The 19,569-nt window shown below is 37.7% G+C and overlaps 1 protein-coding gene across 1 annotated transcript; it reads right to left on the minus strand.

Moving 5' to 3' along the window:
- Positions 1–8,715: 8,715 nt before the first annotated feature.
- On the minus strand, positions 8,716–16,323 carry GPR65 (G protein-coupled receptor 65). The gene is made up of 2 exons (XM_003260853.2): positions 16,236–16,323; positions 8,716–10,399 (listed from the first exon to the last, which is right to left on the minus strand). Exon 2 carries the CDS (start codon positions 9,940–9,942, stop codon positions 8,929–8,931), a length of 1,014 nt encoding a protein of 337 aa, XP_003260901.1. The 5' UTR covers positions 9,943–10,399; positions 16,236–16,323; the 3' UTR covers positions 8,716–8,928.
- Positions 16,324–19,569: the final 3,246 nt, after the last annotated feature.

Below are 19,569 nucleotides of genomic sequence, written 5' to 3' on the forward strand. Positions count from 1 at the left end.
CTGTTCACAGTAGCTCTATTTTCTGCTATTGTTTTTTAGTTGATGAAAATAAGCCTAGCTTAAATAAACCAGGCTTATGTAAAATCAATGTAATAGCACAATCCTGCATAATTTGCCAAGCATTTGATGAGTTGAAAGGTCACATATTTGCACACTACATTTAGATGTGGGAAAGAAACTATCATCACTGTGCCCTGAAAACCTCATTCCCACCATTGGTGGGGGGAAAAAACCCCTAAATTTGTGCATAGAAGATATCTCCATGTCTGCTGGCTTAAATCGTCTTTTAAAGACTTGTTTATGTCTTCTGGATAAAGACTCAAGTTTAAGGTCCATGCCCCTCTTAGTACTGTTTCTCGTCTTGGAGAGCCACTCACTAGAAGGCACTTTCCACGAGAGTTGCCTCTCACAAGATGTAGTCTTCCATAAGATGGCAACTGGATGGAGAGGAAAGCTTACCTGTCCTCTTTACTGTGAGGATGTCCACCTGCTGCTCCTCATACTGTCTTCTGGTCCCTCTGGCCTTTGAGATGATGTCCTGTCTGTCCATTAGGCATCCCCCTGACAGAAGCTGCTGAGACCACAGCCAGTATAATTGGTGATCTGGTGGCCTGCTGGGGGTCTACTGTGTCCCCTCCTGTTATACTCCCTTACCTTGGTTCTTGCTAGAGCAGCAGCTCCCCATGGTCTCAGCTGCCTCCTCCATCCACCCTGGGCCTTGGTTGTCCACCAAGCAGCCTCTGCCATGGGGTCAAGTTTCCCTCCCAAAGGGATCCATGGGAGGCCCACTGGCCCTCATCTCTCTTCCTTACTCTTCTTCCTCTGGGAGCAAGTGACAATGTTTGGATTCCTTCCCTATCCCACAGCAGAGGACCTATTCCCAGTTATCTTTTCTTCTTAAGTATCACCACCATGGTATACCACCATGTCGATTTTTCTGTTCTCTTGCAGTTTTACTAATGCAGGGGTGCCCTAAAAGGTGATCTCCTCCCTGAACCCCAAACAAGGCATGAGTCCCCTCTGCTGCTCTGCTTCTGGGTTTCCTTGCTGATCTCTCTTGATATGAATCCGGAAATATGTCCTATTTCTTGCTCTCGCTTTCTGTACCGCATGCCTTCTTCGTAGAATCAGAAGGCATCTCTACTTCATCTTTCTGTTGTTAAAAGAAAAACTTTAGCTGAATTAAATTTAAGAGAGTTTAATTGGGCAAAGAACAATTTGCAAATTGAGCAGCCTCCTGAGCCAGAGTAGGCTCAGGGACTCCAGCACAGCCAAATGGTGGAAGATTTATAGATAGAAGAAAGAAAGTGACATACAGAAAATGGTGTGAGGTACAGAAACAACTAGATGGGTTACTACTTGATGTTTGCATCATTTGAACACAGTTCGAACAGTTGGTCACCTTTGATTGGCCAAGACTCAGTAATGACACAAGAGTAGACTACAGTCTGAGCGCTCTGTCTTAACAAGCTCTCCAGGTGATTCTCATCCATGCTAAAGTTTGGGAACCTCTTCTCTAGACTGTAAAATTATGTATCTCCACACCCACACCCAGGGCCAAGCAGCACTGGCATTACCTGAGAATTTCTTAGAAATGTAGAATCTCAGGCCCCACTTCAGATGTATTGAATAAGAATCTTTTAAACTAAGATTCCTAGTTAATTCTTATAAACATTAAAGTTTGAGAACCATTGCACTAGGTGATTGGACCTATATTCAACCTGGATTCTAGATCATAAGTGGACAGTATCATTTTTTAAATTATTATTATATTTTAAGTTCTGGGGTACATGTGCAGAACGTGCAGGTTTGTTACATAGGTATACACATGCCATGGTGGTTTGTTGCACCCTCAACCCATCATCTACATTAGCTATTTCTCCTAATGCTATCCCTTCCCTAGCCCTCCAACCCCCGACAGGCCCTGGTATGTAATGTTCCCCTCCCTGTGTCCATGTGTTCTCATTGTTCAACTCCCACTTATGAGTGAGAACATGCAGTGTTTGGTTTTCTGTTCTTGTGTTAGTTTGCTGAGAATGATGGTTTCCAGCTTCATCTATGTCCCTGCAAAGGACATGAACTCATCCTTTTTTAAAAGATATGTTTTCTTCTCTTTTCCAGGGAGGCCACCTCCTGTCAAAGCTAGGACATCTGAGAGACAGTGATCACACTACAACTCAACTGCATGCACACCTAAAACAGTAGCTTATTTTCTCTGACTGTTTATTCTTCTTCTTATTATTATTCTTATTCTTCTTTCTGATTTACGAACCTACTGGGTATCGGTGCAAAAAATTATTTTACTTGCGAATTAATGATATCACCACCTTTTCTTGCTTAAACAGTCTTTTTAGGTTAGCTCAGCTACTCTGGGCTAAACATTCAGTCTTTCAGATATATTCCACTTACCCTAGCTCCTCCCATGGTGGTTCCGGGGTTGGAGAGGCTTACATGACCTTGTAGTAACAGGGCAGAGGCAGGGCTATGCTGCTCATTGGGCATTCTGTAAAAGTAAGATGTGTCTTCCTTATGATACCTTCCTTCCAGATGTTGGAAAGCTGTCGTGCTGCTTTTATTAGAGCAAGCATCTTGTTGCCATATGCTTTAAAATGGACATAATAAATGTGCAAATCTTCAATGTCTGTTAATTGAATGGTGCCCTCTTAGACATGGATTTCTTGTGCAATACTCAACCTGCTCAACTGTATGCCAGTCTCTATTTTTGTACCACAGTAAAGTGCATGCATAAGGCTGAATATGGGGTTTTCCTCAGAGGCTTGCAGCTATCTTCAGGAAAAGCAGACTATTGGCATTGACCATCCTGGCCATTCTGGAAATTCTATTGCTCTCAGGCTATGAGGATCAACATCTGTCTCTGACGTCCTCATTTTAACTCTTCTTTGCCTCCTCCCCTTAGACCAATGGGGTCAGGAGCCCAGGCTTTTTCATTTCCCTGAATAATAGAAGCTTTGTTTACATCATGATTGGTTCTCACTACCCCCTGGCATACAGAAAACTCCAATTTTAAGTCAGCCAGTCCTGCTTCTTGATATGAGATGGGAGCCTAAGAGGTTTAAAAAGTTCTTTTATTTCCCCATAATGTCTGGCTTTTGAGACTCCCTCACTAGTGACTCACAAACAATGCTGACTTGCTTTTTCTAGCTAAAATTTACCCTTTTCCTGAAGCATAAAACACACTGTTTTTGTGTGTAGGCCCCACGGGGCAGCAGTGTTTTCTGGATTTGAAAATTTAACAGCAAAGCTCTCACAAAAATTGTATTATTTTATCTGTCTCTTGTGGGACTTTATTGAAAACTATAAGAAGAAGCCAAAAACCACCAACATTTTGAATTTTTCCTTCCAAAGTCTTGATTCCTGACCCTTGGTGGACATTATCTGTGTCTCGGGATATAGCAGGAAATAGTTTAACCAGCGATTTTGCTACCACTTAACATGGGCTGCTAACATCACAAGCTAGCTCTATCTTCATTGCCTTCTCCACTGTAACTCTTCAGCTCTGCCTATTCAACAGTCTGGAGTCTGTAACATCACCCTCACTTCCATGTTCCAAATTCCATTAGGATCCTTTAGGACTCAAGGAACAAAAATACGAGATTCACACTAAAATAATAAGGAAGTATATTTGGTTCATGTACCTGCAATATTCAAGACTCTCTGTATCTTTAGGACACAGCTCCAGTGTTGTGTGATTCCCTGAGCTCTCCTTTTTCCCATGCATTGGCTATTTCATGTTAACAAAATGGCCACAAAGATTCCAGGCATCTCATTCACATACTACCACATCCAGATTAAAAGAAAGGGCCTTTGTCCCAGAATCTAAGCAGGTTTGGTCACATGCCCACCACTGAACCAATCATTGTGGCTTTGATTGACTTATTTAGGTACTACATGCTCCATTCCTAAAGCCAAGAACCATGCAGGTCTGGAAGTCAGGCATTCCTAAAAAGAGGCAGCTCTGAAGTGTCAGCTGAAACATCATGAGATGTTACATTTAGAATGGAGACTTGATTTCTCATAAAGGGTTACAGCCTGCAGGGTGGTCATTTTGACAAGCTGGGAAACGTAGCCTCTGGTAGAAGCCAGAAGGCAGGTACGTTGAGGGAGGGGAGGATGGAACAGGGATTTATGCTGAACAGGTTGGCCAAGTATACATATTTAGCAGGTTATAAGAGTAGCTATAAATATTCATGAAGATTTCCTAACGCATGTGCACTGAATAAACATGCATGTTGCCTGTACACTTTGGTGTGGAGACTTAACATATAAATGCATTGCAATTAGGCCTTGTATGTCCAAAGGTGAAGCAGAGACACAGAGGCACTCAAGTGCACAGCCTCTGTAAACCAGCCAGAACCAGTCCACGGTTGGTGGTCTTTCATCAAGAGAAAGTTACCAAAATCAACCTCTTGTCTCATCACAACTGTAGTGATGGCTTGTGGAACAGAGGGGTGAAATCAGGCTGCATCTGGCAATTGGTGAGCTGTAATTGTTTCAATATTTCTTATCTGGAGGCCATTGCTTGTTTAGCTGCTAGAGAAAAAGAAAAATCTTGTGGCAGGTGGAACATAGTTTATTCTTTAAGTACAGGGGGTATGTGACTTAACTCTTGCTTGGCGTGGCCTTAGGTCTTGTTTACAATTTAGTATCTTATTGCCATAAAGAGTCAATTTTGTCAGTCTTATGATCCCCATTTTAACATTAACACTGGTCAGTTGTTGTGTCTAAGTTGTAAAACAGAGTGGGTACAATGAGATGTGTACAAGCTCCCATTCTGTCATGGCTAGGAACTCAGTTTTTAAGGTTTCTCTGGGGTCCCCTGGCCAAGAGAGGTCTTTTCAGTCAGTTTGGAGGGCTTAGAATTTTAGGATTTTATTTTTAGTTCTCATGCGGATATACAACATTTTGAAGGAAACTCTACCTGATGCACAAGAATCTGGGCCATTAACTGGGCTCCTACCAAGTCCTGCCCTGTGCCCCAAGAGATTCAGGGAGACCATAAAGGAATCAAGCAACCACTAAAAGGTTAGGCAATATTACCATCACTGGTGACTATAAATCAAAGACCCCTTTCATTTTCTTAGCATCATGTAATTACACCGATTCTGGTGTAAACCAAAAAGAGGAAGACAATCCCATAATGCCTGAGATGGAATTTCCTATAGCTTGGTGGTATGTGGGCTGGGAGTTACAATTAAGCTGACAAAGAAAATGTAGCAATGTTTTCTCACAGCACTGATTCCATGAACAGAGATTCATGCCACCGTGTAGTCTGCAACAAAAGTAAGTCAACTGATGAACAGCTTACTAAAAATTTAGGGAAGGGATATCCTAAAAACATTTCTCATGAGCAAGGAATGATAGCTGGAAATTAACATGACAATTTTTGTTACTACTAATTTAAGATGAATAAAATGTCATTTGCTAATGTTTGTTCCTATTATTTTAGTTCAGCAAATGTAAAAACTATTAATAATGGCTTTCCTAAAGGGAGACTCTTTCTCTTTAACCTTACTTTCCCATATAAGCTTAAAGTTTTTCAACCAGGAATACAAATATCCCTAAGGGTTTTAGGAACTGAATCCTGAGGTTAGGACAAACTGTAAAATTGCAGCATTTTTAGTTTGTTTGATTAATTAACTTATTATTTATTTATCCAACAAACAATTGTGATTACCAGTGAGAATACCCTTAAAATTGTCCTTTCTGGGGATCAGAACAAGAATTGTTTCTAAATTTTCAATCGAGGTTTCCAAGTTAAATTTTTTGTTAGGGTCAACAGTCTTGGAGGCAATACCAGAAATTTTAGAGTAATTCTGAAAATAATTCTTTTAAAAGGATGTTTACAAGCTCAAGCAAATATCTAAGAGCTTTCAATGAAATGCTGAGAACTGAAGTTAATATTTTTAACAGTATTGGCAAATCAAGTCATTGTAGAGTAAGGTTTCTTGCTTGTGTTAGATTTGAAGTTCAATCAACACATATTTCCTAGATACAGAAATTTATATTTTTATTCTAGAGCTCACACTGAATGATCATTTGGAGACCTCTCTAGCTCATCCCTTTATGGCTATGTACATGGATTGCTTTTTGAACATTGATTTGTAACATTATTTGAGGAGTCACAACCTATTTTTTAAATAAAAATGCACCAGTGCTTCATAAAGAGCTTCAGAAAATTACAGTCAAAAGAAAAGTAAGTTACAGGCCATTATATTTCTAAGATATGCAAATGCTAGTAAATTAGAACATGATTGTATTACTGTTCTTTGCAGGGAACAGATTTAAACAATTCAAATACAAGATGTAATTTTTAAGTGCTGAGATCTAACAATAAATTAGAAATTAAAATTATACATATGTTGAATTACATCTTGAATTTCATAGATAATAATTTCATAATAGTAGACAAAAATGCAAACTGCATATAGCTTAAATGTTCTGTTTCTATTTATATGAAAGTTGGCCACTCTTTTCTTACATGGGTAAGATAACTATACAAAGACATATTTTTAATGCTATATCCACATTCCTGCAAGAATTAGACAACTTAGTCTATGTTCTCTTACATATGGGCGGAACAATTTTCACCAACTTTTAAAAGTTTGGAAAGACATACGGAATTTAAGCCAAATGAAATGACCTGATGATTGCCGAGCTTTCCAGAGAGAAGAGAAATGAATAGTGCAAATGAGATTTCAGCATGTTCCCCATTCATTTCCAGTTCCTGGGAGGTACTTCTTGTTTCTTGGTTGACAAAATATTATCCTGGGTACCTCTGCTCTCCTGGAGTGGTGGCTGTGGTGAACTATTAATAAGAGGTCCCGTACAGAATACGATCGTCACCTAGTGGCCACAAACAAAACTCCTGCATGGCTTTTCCTGGCCAGCTACAAGTGATGCAGTAAGAACAGCATCTTTGGAAGAGAAAGGAGGTATCTTAACCCCCACATCACTTCCCCCTCACCCCAGATTCGATCCATTTTCCCATTGCAGGCTTATGCCTCAGCCTCCCAAGTAGCTGGGATTACAGGCACATGCCACCAGGCCAGGCCCGGCTAATTTTTGAATTTTTAGTAGAGACGGGGTTTCATCATATTGGTCAGCCTGGTCTCCAACTCCTGACCTAAGGTGATCTGCCCACCTCAGCCTCCCGAAGTGCTGGGATTACAGGCATGAGCCACCGCGCCCGGTTCAATATTTTATTTTTTAATGTGAGGGCACCACGTTATCAAGACATTTGCTATCTGATCATTTTGGGGGGAGTGGAAAGAACAGGCAAGAGAAGGAAAGCAAAGAGAAAAGGAGAAGGGTAGAAAAATCCTTAAAAATATTTTGGTGAGGAAAATGTTTACTGAGTGTCTACTTACAACTAGGCAATTTCCACAATGATGATTCAAAAGAATGTGTTGTATCAAGACTCTCTTGGCCAGGCATGGTGGCTCACGCCTGTAATCTCAGTACTGTGGGAGGCCTAGGTAGGATGATCAGTTGAGGTCAGCAGTTCGATCGAGACCAGCCTGTGCAATATGGTGAAACCCCGTCTCTACTAAAAATACAAAAATTAGCTGGGCGTGGTGGTGGGTGCCTGTAATCCCAGTTACTTGGGAGGCTGAGGCAGGAGAATCGCTTGAACCTGGGAGGTGGAGGTTGCAGTGAGTGGAGATGGCACCACTACACTCCAGCCTGGATGACAGAGCGAGACTCTGACTCAAAAAAAAAAAAAAAAAGAACTCTCAAAATATTCTAAGATTCTAAGTCCAAAAAGAAAGATATAATAGAACTATTTACTTGTCTATGCGTTAAACTTCTGTTAATGTCAGCTATGTTATACCCAGTTATAAATTAAAAAGAGATCAAAATAAAACTCAGAGCCTATTTCCTTTTCCTCTATATAGAAATCTTTCAAGCTCAGTGACTAGGCTTTTGAACTAATGTAAACTTCATGAGGCTTCATGAGACCATTTCTTTCACAGCCCCAGTACTTAACTCAAAACCTAGTTTATGGAATGGATTCAATAAATATTTGTTAATGAAGCCAAGTGATTAGACAAACAAAATGTGGTACAACCATGCAACAGAATACTATCAGGCCATAAAAAGAAATGAAGTGCTGATACATTCTACACATGGATAAAACTTTAAACCATTATACTAAGTGAAATACGTCACAATAGGCCACATATTGTATAATTCTGTTTATATGAAATGTTCAGAATATGAAAATCCTTAGAGACAGAAAGTAAATTAGTAACTGGCATGGACGGGAGAACAGGGAGCGACTGCTAAGAGTATAAGATTTGTTTGGTGGGTGATGAAAATTTTTCGAGTGTGGTGATGGTTGCACAGCTCTGTGAATATACAAAAAATCACTGAATTGTACACATTACAAAGCTGAATTTTAACTTACGTAAATTTTGTGTCAATAAAGCAGTTATTTTATACAAGATAAAAAATAAATATTTGTTAATGAATGAGATTAGAAGCAGTATTCAGTAGCTGGGGTTGTTGGAGACCGGTACACAAAATTAGGAGAACTGATGGCTGATACCCTGGAGTCCAAAGAAAGAGTGAGAAAAATCATAAAACCCAGACACAAAGGAAGAAACAGTCCTACATACTTTACTGACTCTAAGGGATTATAGCACAGATACAAAAACAATTGGCATTAACAATAAAGACCCTGAGTCATTAAGAAAATATTGATCTTTGTTTAATATACATCATTTAATAAAACTCAGGGAGGGAGCTGTACAATGCAGTTTTAAGATATTTTTATTGAACTGGATTAAAATATCACTCTGAGAACACTTAGTCCCCTCACATGCTAGATTTCCTTTTCAAAATGTAATCTTGATGATATAATAATGCATAACTTAAACCTCCCTTCCCTTCAAAACATCCTTGGTTCTACTCAAGGACCTCTAATTCCATAGTATCTTTTGTAGACACAGAAAGTATGCGTTTTCTTTGTCTTTGTGATGTATTACACCTCCCAGTGCAGAATTTTAATATATTCCACATATCATATCTTCCTGTTTCGGTTACAAAACAGTACAGAATTGGATCAGCAACACAATTTAAACTTGTTAATGCAACCGTGATTCTATACATTGTGTAAGTTCGCTTCCCAGACTTGCTGTGGTCTTCGAAGTTCACAGCATGCTCTAAAATGCAGCGAATCAGCAACATCACATGAAAGGGAGTAAAGCATAAGACAAAAGTAACTGTGATGCTGACAAGTAGTTTTATGATTCTCTTCTTTTCCTTGTTTTCCGTGGCTTTATTGTGCTGCACAGCTTGGTAGACTTTCCGGTTGCAGATCAGGATGGTGACCAAAGGTATTGCATAGCCTGTACACGTCCTGAACAAGTTGAGGTTGATTTGCCATTTCTCTAAAGGGTATTTGTCATAGCATAAAGTAAAATTAGACTTCTTGGCATCGCAATATTCAACAACTGTTTCATCTTCCCACAACATGACAGCATTGAAGATGGTTTCCAATATCCAGATGGACAGGCTGACCATGAGTGCAAATCTTCTTGTCCTTAGGAAAAAAAACTTCAAAGGGTAGACAACAGCCAAATACCGATCAACAGCAATGCAGGTGAGGAATGCTGTGCTGCTGTAAAAATTCATGTACATGAGAAAAGCACTCCCTTTGCACAAGGCAGGAGAGAAAGTCCAGTTGTCTTTATTCCAAGTATAATCAATCCATAAAGGGAGAGTTAATGCATAGAGTAAATCTGATAGTGACAAACTGAAGAGGTAAATTCCTAGTTCACTTTCCTTCTTTGCTTGCAGGAAAGACACACACAGAGATCCAATATTGGCTGGAATGCTGACTATAATCACAAAGATGTAAACAATGGGAAACAAATAGTGATCCAGGTCATGCTGTTCTTCAATACATGTGCTGTTCATTTTTTTCTTTTTAAGGTAGCAATTATATTAGTTCTTAGAAAGTAAACAGAAAAGTCTTGTCTCGTTGTAGTTTGTTTTGAACATCGAATTCTCTTTTACTGAGAATTCTTTTTCAATTTTTTGTTGGTGTCTAAAGTTCTAATTAATTCATCAATGCTTTTAAAGGGTGGATGTAGATCAATTTTTACACAGATATCAGCAGTTGGAAGTAAAAATCCAGGCTCCTGGCAATTGGCTAAAGGGGTCAACTGAATTTAATAAACAGAAGTCCATGTGTTCATTATCACAGAACGCTGACAAACAGCCCACAAGAATCAACTGAGGCATTTGTAAGTGTACATAGAGAGTTGTCCGCAATTTGTTTTTCTTCATAAATCTCAGTAGATTGGTGCAAACATGAATATACAAGGCTTTGTTTTCACGGAGATTGGTATTTCCTTTTAAAATTCCTTTCCTTCTGTAATGAAAGATGAATTAAAATTGTTTAGATGTTTAAGATGCATGACTTCATTACAATCATGATTTTGAAATAATCCCTTTTTGTTTAATTTATTGAAGATATTGAAAATGCATTAAGTTCTAGATCCCTGAGGAATCGCCACACTTCCCATTACTGGGTATATACCCAAAGGACTACAAATCATGCTGCTATAAAGACACATGCACACGTATGTTTATTGCAGCACTATTCACAATAGTAAAGACTTGGAACCAACCCAAATGTCCAATAACAATAGACTGGATTAAGAAAATGTGGCACATATACACCATGGAATACTATGCAGCCATAAAAAATGATGAGTTCATGTCCTTTGTAGGGACATGGATGAAATTGGAAATTTTCATTCTCAGTAAACTATCGCAAGGACAAAAAAACCAAACACCGCATGTTCTCACTCATAGGTGGGAATTGAACAATGAGAACACATGGACACAGGAAGGAGAACATCACACTCTGGGGACTGTTGTGGGGTGGGGGGATGGGGGAGGGACAGCATTAGGAGATATACCTAATGCTAAATGATGAGTTAATGGGTGCAGCACACCAACATGGCACATGTATACATATGTAACAAACCTGCACATTGTGCACATGCACCCTAAAACTTAAAGTATAATAATAATAAAATAAAATAAGAAAAGGCATTAAGTTACAGTGAAGGTGTTTAAAGTGGGAAAATTATCTTACTGACTTCAGTAAATAAAATCAAGTCAAGATATTTTACTTATATCAGGTAAGAATTACCTGAGGCATGTTAGATTAGAGCGAATTATATTTCTCAATGGACATAACCCAAGAACACAAAACTCAAGTTAAAAAGTCATTTTAGCAGCTAAAGACAAAAAATTCTGTTATTTGTCTGTGATTGGTAAATACTTTTGCATGTGTGATCAACTGTATGGTTATATTATTTCAAATTTCTAATTTCTTATGCAATATAGGTGTATGGCACTTTCAAAAATCACCTTATAATCCAAAGAAATACTATAATAGAAATACAATAAAGTTTTAGAATTTTAAAATGTAGCAGTTTGTTAAGCCTTAGCATATAACTAGACAATCCTACTTCTGTTTATCTTTTTATTTCCTTTGTAGACTAACTCACTTTATTTTTCTTATACTTTTATAAATGAGAGGACAGAATGTTCTCATGCTGGGTGAAATCTTGGAATCATTAATTTCCACCTTTATATCTGATAGTTTAAGAGGTTAGTGTCTTTTTAAAGCTATGATGTCATAGATTCACGTAAGAGTAAAGGTTCCATCCTTCTCTCCATACTGGAGTAGAGAAATACTTCGTCTATATCCGTCTGCTGCTGAGGCCTACTGGTGGCTGAGATTATTTACGTGGTGAATACCTTCACAGAAAGCTTTCTAGAAACACCATTCAGGGCACCAGAATCACTCCCTCCCAACTGTTGATGAATCCTGAGCACAAAAAGACCTGCCATCACCAGTCACAAGAATTCTACTAGCAGAGTAAGCCATATGGGAGAATATATCATATTTCACTCTTAAACAGGTAACTAAAACTCCTGAAACCTTTTAGCTTTATCAACCTAAAAAAACGGGAATAAAATGTGAAAAACAGCCTTTTAAATAAATGGGGAAGCTTCCAAAGGGGGGAAAAATTTGTGTTGGAAAAAAGGAGGTGGGAGCTGCTATCAGGGAGGTGAGTGAGCCCTGGAGCTCTGGATGGTCTGAAGACATATGTAGATCTGGAGGAACTCACTAGGGATCAGAGAAACTAGAGACAAAACTTGGGCCTATGCAGGTAAGAAGGGGTCCTTGACCATCCCAAACACATGGGATCCAGGAACCTCTGCTGTCAGAGAAAGGGTGAACTAGAAAATAAACTAAATAAAATAAATTCCACAGACACTTGCAGACAGTAGAGAAAAGATGGCAATTTCCCTACCTCTGCTTGGTTTCTGTGAGGAGTTGCAATAAAAAATTCTACCCTAGGTAGTTGTGGCCTGTGGGGTCCTCACTTGGAAACTAGGTCTGGGTCTACATTATTAGTTTGATCCTGCAAACTTCAGGCCAACCTACATGCTCAACTTCATTAGTTATTAGAGGAATTCAAACTAAAATTAAAATGATATACCACTACACACCCAACAGAATAAATAAAATGAAAATAAGACAAAATATCAAGTGTTAGGAAGGAAATAGAACACCTTGACTCATATGCTGTTGATTAAAAAACCATTAGGCACTTATGCATGCCATATGATCCAGCAATTCCACCTCTAGGTATTTGTTCAACATAAATACATACATATGTTAACCAAAAGACAGGTACTAGAATTAGGATATTCACAGTAACACTACTTGTAATATCCCCTAACTGGAATGCCCACTAGCAGTATAATAGATGAGTAAATTGGGATATAGTAACACCATTGAAATCTACACCTCAATGAAGATGAATAAATTATTGCTACAATCACATTATTATAATTAATATTATTAATATTTATTATATAATAATTATATTTATTATATAATTATAATAATTATTATTAATAACATGCATTATTGCTTCAATCACATGGTTTGGAGATCACTAATGCTGAGTGATTAAAAAAAAGACACAAAAGAGTATGTATTATCTGATACAAACCAGGCAAAGTTAATCTATGCTGTTAGGAGTCTGGGTAGTGGCTACCTCTGGGGAAAGGCTGGGTACTGCTGGAAGATGGCATGAGGAGGACTTCTGAGATTTGGTAATGTTCTATTTCTTGATAGGGGTGGCTGGTTCCATGAGCATTCTCAGTTTGTAGAAATGCATCAAGCTGTACACTTAGGATATGTGCATGTTGCTGCATGTGTATTGTATTGCAATGAAAACATTAAAGAGTGGAATAGAAAGGCTGTGTGAGATGGCATGTAGAGCATCTTGACAAACAAACATCTGTTTTACCTGCAGATGGAACGCATATGCCTTCCTAAGAAATTTGATTTTATTTCTATCCTCATATATAAAATGTAATTGAGAGAAACAAAACAATAAATAAATAATTTACCTAATTATGAAAATAACTTCACCAAAAATAAAGGTTAACTATATATGAAAAAATAAATTCTAGGCTCCTGGAAGAAGTAGACACAGATTCCCCCTTGAACAAGTCCTCTTTAACTCGGGCCTCAAAAAATCCTACAGATAGAGTTCTAACAAATATGACCTTATTCACACACACACACACACACACACACACGTACACACAGAGAGAGAAATAAGCAACTACGTGTGAGATTGAGCAGAAACAACAAAGTAAACCAAATCCACTAAACTTTAGAGATAAAATTAATATATATAAAACACAAAATAAGTATGTTTAATATGTTTAAAGAAACAAAAGGAGGGATTTAAACACATGAGTAAGAAGAAAGAGATTAAAAAATGCCAAGCCATATTTTTAGAAAGATTGAAAAAGACTTTCTAAAAATAAAAAATATAATAATTTAAATTTAAAAATAAACACAGGGACTAACCAACCGATTAGATCCAGCTGAAGAGAAAATTAGTACATTGCAAGATAGAGATAAAGAAATAACACAAAATTATCAGCATGTTAAAGACATGGGAAAATATAAAAGAGATACGGAGAAAAGGCAAAAAGGGTAGCATATACATAATTGGAATTCCATAAAGATTGAAAAGAGAGAATGTTGAAATGGCAATAGTCACAAAGATAATGAGCTTTCTAGAACTGATGAAGGAATCCTGAGGATGGATGAAGAATCCTCATGTATCTTCAATCCTCATGGAATCGGCAGATTTATGAAGCTTAGAAAATCCCAAATAGGATTAAAAACACAAAAATGGAAACCTATACTTAGACACATCGCAATAAAATTGCAGTTCACCAAAGATTAAGGAAAAAACAGCCAGAGAGGAAACATGGACTACCTACGAAGAATGGAATTTAGACGGACAAAAGACTTCTTAACAGCAATAACAGACAGCAGAAGATTAAAAGTTCCAAATTGCTAAGAAAATAGATGTCATCCTATAGTTACATGCTCAACAGAACTAAATTTCAAGGACCAGAGCAAGAATTATGACATTTTCAGATGAACTACCACTGAGAACATTTACATCCAAAATCCCCACTAAAGAAACTTCTAAAGGATATAATTGAAGTAGGAAAAGGACACTACAGTAATGTCTGAGATGCAGGAAGGATTGAATCAGCCCCCGTGGTTGGGACTCTGATGCACACACAACACGTCCAACACCAGGCTCATGTGTCTTGGTGAGAACACCTGAACCATGAAAACATTCTCCCTTAAGACCAGGACCTAGAAAGTTGGGTAATGGGCAGCGTGTACCTCTTCCTCCTTTGTCCGTGTTACTCAATACATAGGCATCATTTTCTTTAAAAATGGTATGATAGATTAAATGAAAAAAATGATTTTTAGAAAGGTTTATAAAGTTTTCAATGGAATACATTTCTCTAGCTGTAAAAGCATTTCCTGCCTTGACTTAACCACAAGACAGGATGGGTTGATGAAGCAGACAGAGGCACTCTTCTCTGTAGTGACGCAGAGGCAGTGCAGGCTTGTGGTTATGAGCGTGGGCTCTGGAGACAATTCGAACGCCTCTCAGCAGCACTCTGGGCCCATTTGTGTTTCTTCACCTAAGTTCCTGTTTTCACATGTGTAAGTTAGTACCCAGTTTCTAACATTGTTGTAAGGGTTAAATGAAATGACATATGAAGCAAAGTTCCTAGCACATGGGAGGCATTCACTGTACGTTAGCTAGTAATATTGTTCTAATGACATTGGTAGTCTGCACCAATCTGTGTGCTGTCCCCTACATTTCCTGAAAAGAAATCATCTTTAGCCATCTAGCCAGAGCATAGCAGAAAAGCTGGAGGTGCTCAGAGTGTAATTTGTATGGTAACACTTCACGTATAATACTAGGCTCTGCAGATAATAGTTGTTCATTTAATTTGAGTAGATCTGAGACTTTAGTGGAATACTGTATATAATTCCTATTACAGTATTCATATATCTTTTCAGATATTATTTTGGCTCCTTTAATCAAATTTTGAGAAAAATATTTTTAGAACCAGCACTGAGAAATTTTGATGAGTTTTTAATTTTTAAATTTTTACCAGATGTCAAAAAAGACAATGTACAGTATATTAAAGTACATCTATTCTTGAACAGCTCTAAAAATAGTACAAATCATTGATGACGATGACCAAAAGTACAATATTTTCCTACAGTGTTATAGAAAATGCTTGCTTTCATTTATCAGTTTAATAGTTACTTATTAAGACTCTACTATATATTTCAGGCACTGTGGTAGTCACTTATTAACTAATAATTATTACTTGACATTTATTAATACTGGAAATATTCCTTCCTAATATCACTTTTTTTCTGATGGATATAAAAGGTATTTACTGGACCATTGTACAGATGAGGGATTGGTGCCAGATAGCTCTAAGGCCAGGGGCTGGTAGGTTTCTTCCTAAATACTGAATGAAGTTTGCCAAAGCACTGTTTCCTGAAAAGAAAATAAAGTATGAACAACCCCCTTTTCCTGTATCTATAGTTTTACCTAATTAGTTCTAAATTTAAAGTTTGGCCCTTTACCACTGCTCAAAGTAGAGGAAACCATGTGTCTTCCTCATTTCTTTCTCTCTTATAATGGTTTGCATTACTACATTTATACAGCCTAAACCAGGTAGAATGTTGTGAACATCGCTGACAATTATGCTAAAGCATGTTACCTACTTCAAAATCTTATTTTATTTTTTAATCTTATACTTACCCATGTTTCTTCTGGTGATGTGTTTGTTGACCGAGGAGCTTGATAAATCTGTGCCTGCATCAAGTCAAGAAGAGAAACCAACACTGCTGAGGGGACAGGAAATTGCACTCATATTTCAGCCCAAACCAATGAGGAAGCAGCATCTCAATGAGAAGGACGTGCGTTATCCAAGTTTGAACAAATAAAGTCTCCTAAATACTTTTAAAGATGTTTTTATTTATTGTTTACTGTACTGTAATTTTTATAACTCACTCGTCTCATTGCATCTTAATTACAAATGTGTACTGATATTATATTATATGCCTTTTACTTAATGGAATATATGTTAAATATTTTATTTATTTATTTATTCATTCATTCATTCAATCATTCATTCACTCATCATGCCAGCAGTGTGCGGGGAGACGTATTCGAACTGGCTATCAACCAAAAGGAGCTTTTTTTACCTAGTAAAGGAGAAAGGCATGTTTAATAATGATTGTAATGCAACGGCAAAATGAAGAAGTACTTCAAGAGGGGTACAGATAAAATACAATGAACCATTTGGATGTGTGAGATAGGGGAGGATATTGTAGATAGATTCAGGGTGATAAAGTTCCTGGGACAAAAACAGAAAAGGGAGAATTGAGGCTGAGGGGTTTAATGATGGATATTGTGCTGTTTAAGGCAGGGGTTAAGGTAGCCAACTTCATACAGTCTTTTTTTTTTTTTGAGAGGCTAATGGGATTGGATATATAGTATTTGATTGTAGAACTATTTTCTTCCTTGATTCTCTCCTCTTGGAAACAGAGATGGCTAAAACCAGTTGAATTAACTAGCTGAGACAAATAATTTTATGAAACTTGAAAATTTTATTTGAGAAAGACTTACATCGTTATTATAAAAACTCTTGTACTTTAGCAAGTTAAAATTAATGCCAAATCTATAAGTGGTTTAATATGAAGTGAAATTAGCTCCTATAACTTTCTTACTATTGATATATAAAAAGGTCAGAAACATCACTTTTGAATCTTGCCCTTATAAACTTTTATTAGAAATGAAGGGAAAATATTATTTAAAAGAACAGAATTGATTTGGGATGAAAATATTTGACTTAATTTTAAAGATGTAATCAGGACATTTTGAATCTGTGTTTGTTAAAGGACATTAAGGGTTGTTGTTGGTGTTTTTTGTTGTTGTTTTTTTCTCCCTGCCCAGAGATAGAAAAGATTCGCCTGTATATAAGCAAGGCTTTTCATATTGAAGTTGATCACGGTATATCAGGAATGTAAAGATTTTCAATACTTCCGTTGTAGGTCTTTCTTTGAGAATAATAAAACTAATACCTTACATTTATAAAGTACAGGAAAGTTTATAAAGTAATTTAGCATATAGTAAATTATAAATCAGCATATATTGTTACTGAAATAAAAAAAATTAAGTATAAAGTAAAAAATTAATAATAAATGTCTTGAAGTTTTACAAAAATGAAAAGTAATGATTTCAGTTTACTCGTGACTCTAATTCAAAATTCTCATTTTTGCTTGGTTTCGTACATCTGCTTATCTGTGGTTTCTATACACGATATATCTTTTTTTAAGTTCGCGGTACAAGTGCATTGTTATGTAGGTATTTCATTACTCTCATGATCTCTTACTTTGTCTGAATAGACTATACTTCTGCTTTTAGGGAAAGGGTATTTTCATATCCATATCAAATATTCATGTATTTTGCTTTTCAAAAAAAAAAGGTTATAGTTAAGAAACATAAGAAACACAAACTTTCACTTCTGATTAAACAGGAGAAAAAGCTGGAGCTGACCTATGCTAAAACCTTGCCAACTCTACACAATAAGAAATTTACCAGCTTTTAAGAAATTTGCTTCTTAATATGGAAAATATGGCAATACTGTATTTTCAACTATAGGGCTATCTTTTATAATGAACGGTTAGAAATTTTAAATCATTGAGTCACTGTGACATTTTAACAACATAACGATGAGATAAAGACAATTAGTAGTTATTCAGAACACTGCCTTAAGGGGGTTGGCATTTCTGACCAGTCAATTATTTGGTCTTCTGTGGTCACAATCTGAAGACCCAACACTGGCCAGTTGGGCTACTCATGGGGTAATGGGGAGGAGACTGTGGATCTACCTGGTTCCAACTTCTCCTTTGGGCAGACAGCGCAAGAGTGTGTTCCACTGATGAAGGGATCCTTTGTGAGGCCACACTATCTGCTAGGTGTAATTTCACTAGCTAAAGCAGCAACTAAATATGGCAGGGTAAGATTTTGAAATAATGCTGTATTTTCCCAGCCACATTTCTTTTCACTCTAGCCCTACTCTTACACAATCAGTGAACCATTTTGCATTTATTGCCTTGAGGAAATTTCTGGCACAAGCAGGGGAAAAAAAGAAGACAATGTGAGTTTTGAGTTTCAAAAGATTCAAGGCCATGGAAAAGACTGAGGCACAGACACTATGCTTGGGAGAATATGTGTTCAAATAAAGTAAAGCTTCCCAGCCCCCAAAACTGAAAAAGATTGTCCTGCTTGGTGGGGGTTGGGTTTACCGTTGTGAGACAGGAAGTACGTTCAAGAGTTAGATGTGGTCAGTGCTTGAGAAAGGGGCCCTGCATCCTGATTGCTGTACTCACTTCCAAGCAAGCCCTGAGGTAGGGGTGGGTGACAAACACCCTAGATTAGTTGTGTCATCTTGGGAGGAGAGTGAACCTGTGCCTCATTTCCAAGGAGAGACTCAGGAGTATGTACCGGAGAGACCTCACTGTCATAGTTGGTTATGGTTTGTCTTTACAAAACTGGTGTTGATTTGATTCCCGGTGTGGCAGTAGTGGGAGGTGGGGCCCAGTGGGAGATGTTTGGGCAATGGGGGTAGATCCCTCCTTAATGGCTTGGTGCTGTTCTGAGGTAGTGAGTTCTCTCTCTGGATTAGTTCTCCCAGGAATGGATTAGTTCTCCAGACAGTGGGCTGTTGTAAGAGCCTGGATACCTCTCTAGCCCTCTTTGCATGTGTCCACTTTCCTTTGGACTTTCTTTGCTGTGCTGTGATGCAGCATGAAATCCCTTGCCAGAAGCCGGGACCACATCCTTGAATTTCTTGGCCTACAGAATCATGAGCTAAATAAACCTCTTTTCTTTATAAATTATTCAGTCTCAGGTATTGTTTTACAGCAACACGAAACAAACTAAGACACTCATCAAGTCCCTCTGTGCCCATATAGCACAGGTGGAGTAGAATGAGGGGCACAAAGAAGTGATGGGAAGCCTCAGCCCATCTCACAGCACTTTCAGTGGCCCAGTGTGGCACTTTGTAGTCACAGATGAGGGACAACTC

Source organism: Nomascus leucogenys, chromosome 22a (genome assembly GCF_006542625.1).
Source record: "Nomascus leucogenys isolate Asia chromosome 22a, Asia_NLE_v1, whole genome shotgun sequence".
NCBI classification, from domain to species: domain Eukaryota; kingdom Metazoa; phylum Chordata; class Mammalia; order Primates; family Hylobatidae; genus Nomascus; species Nomascus leucogenys.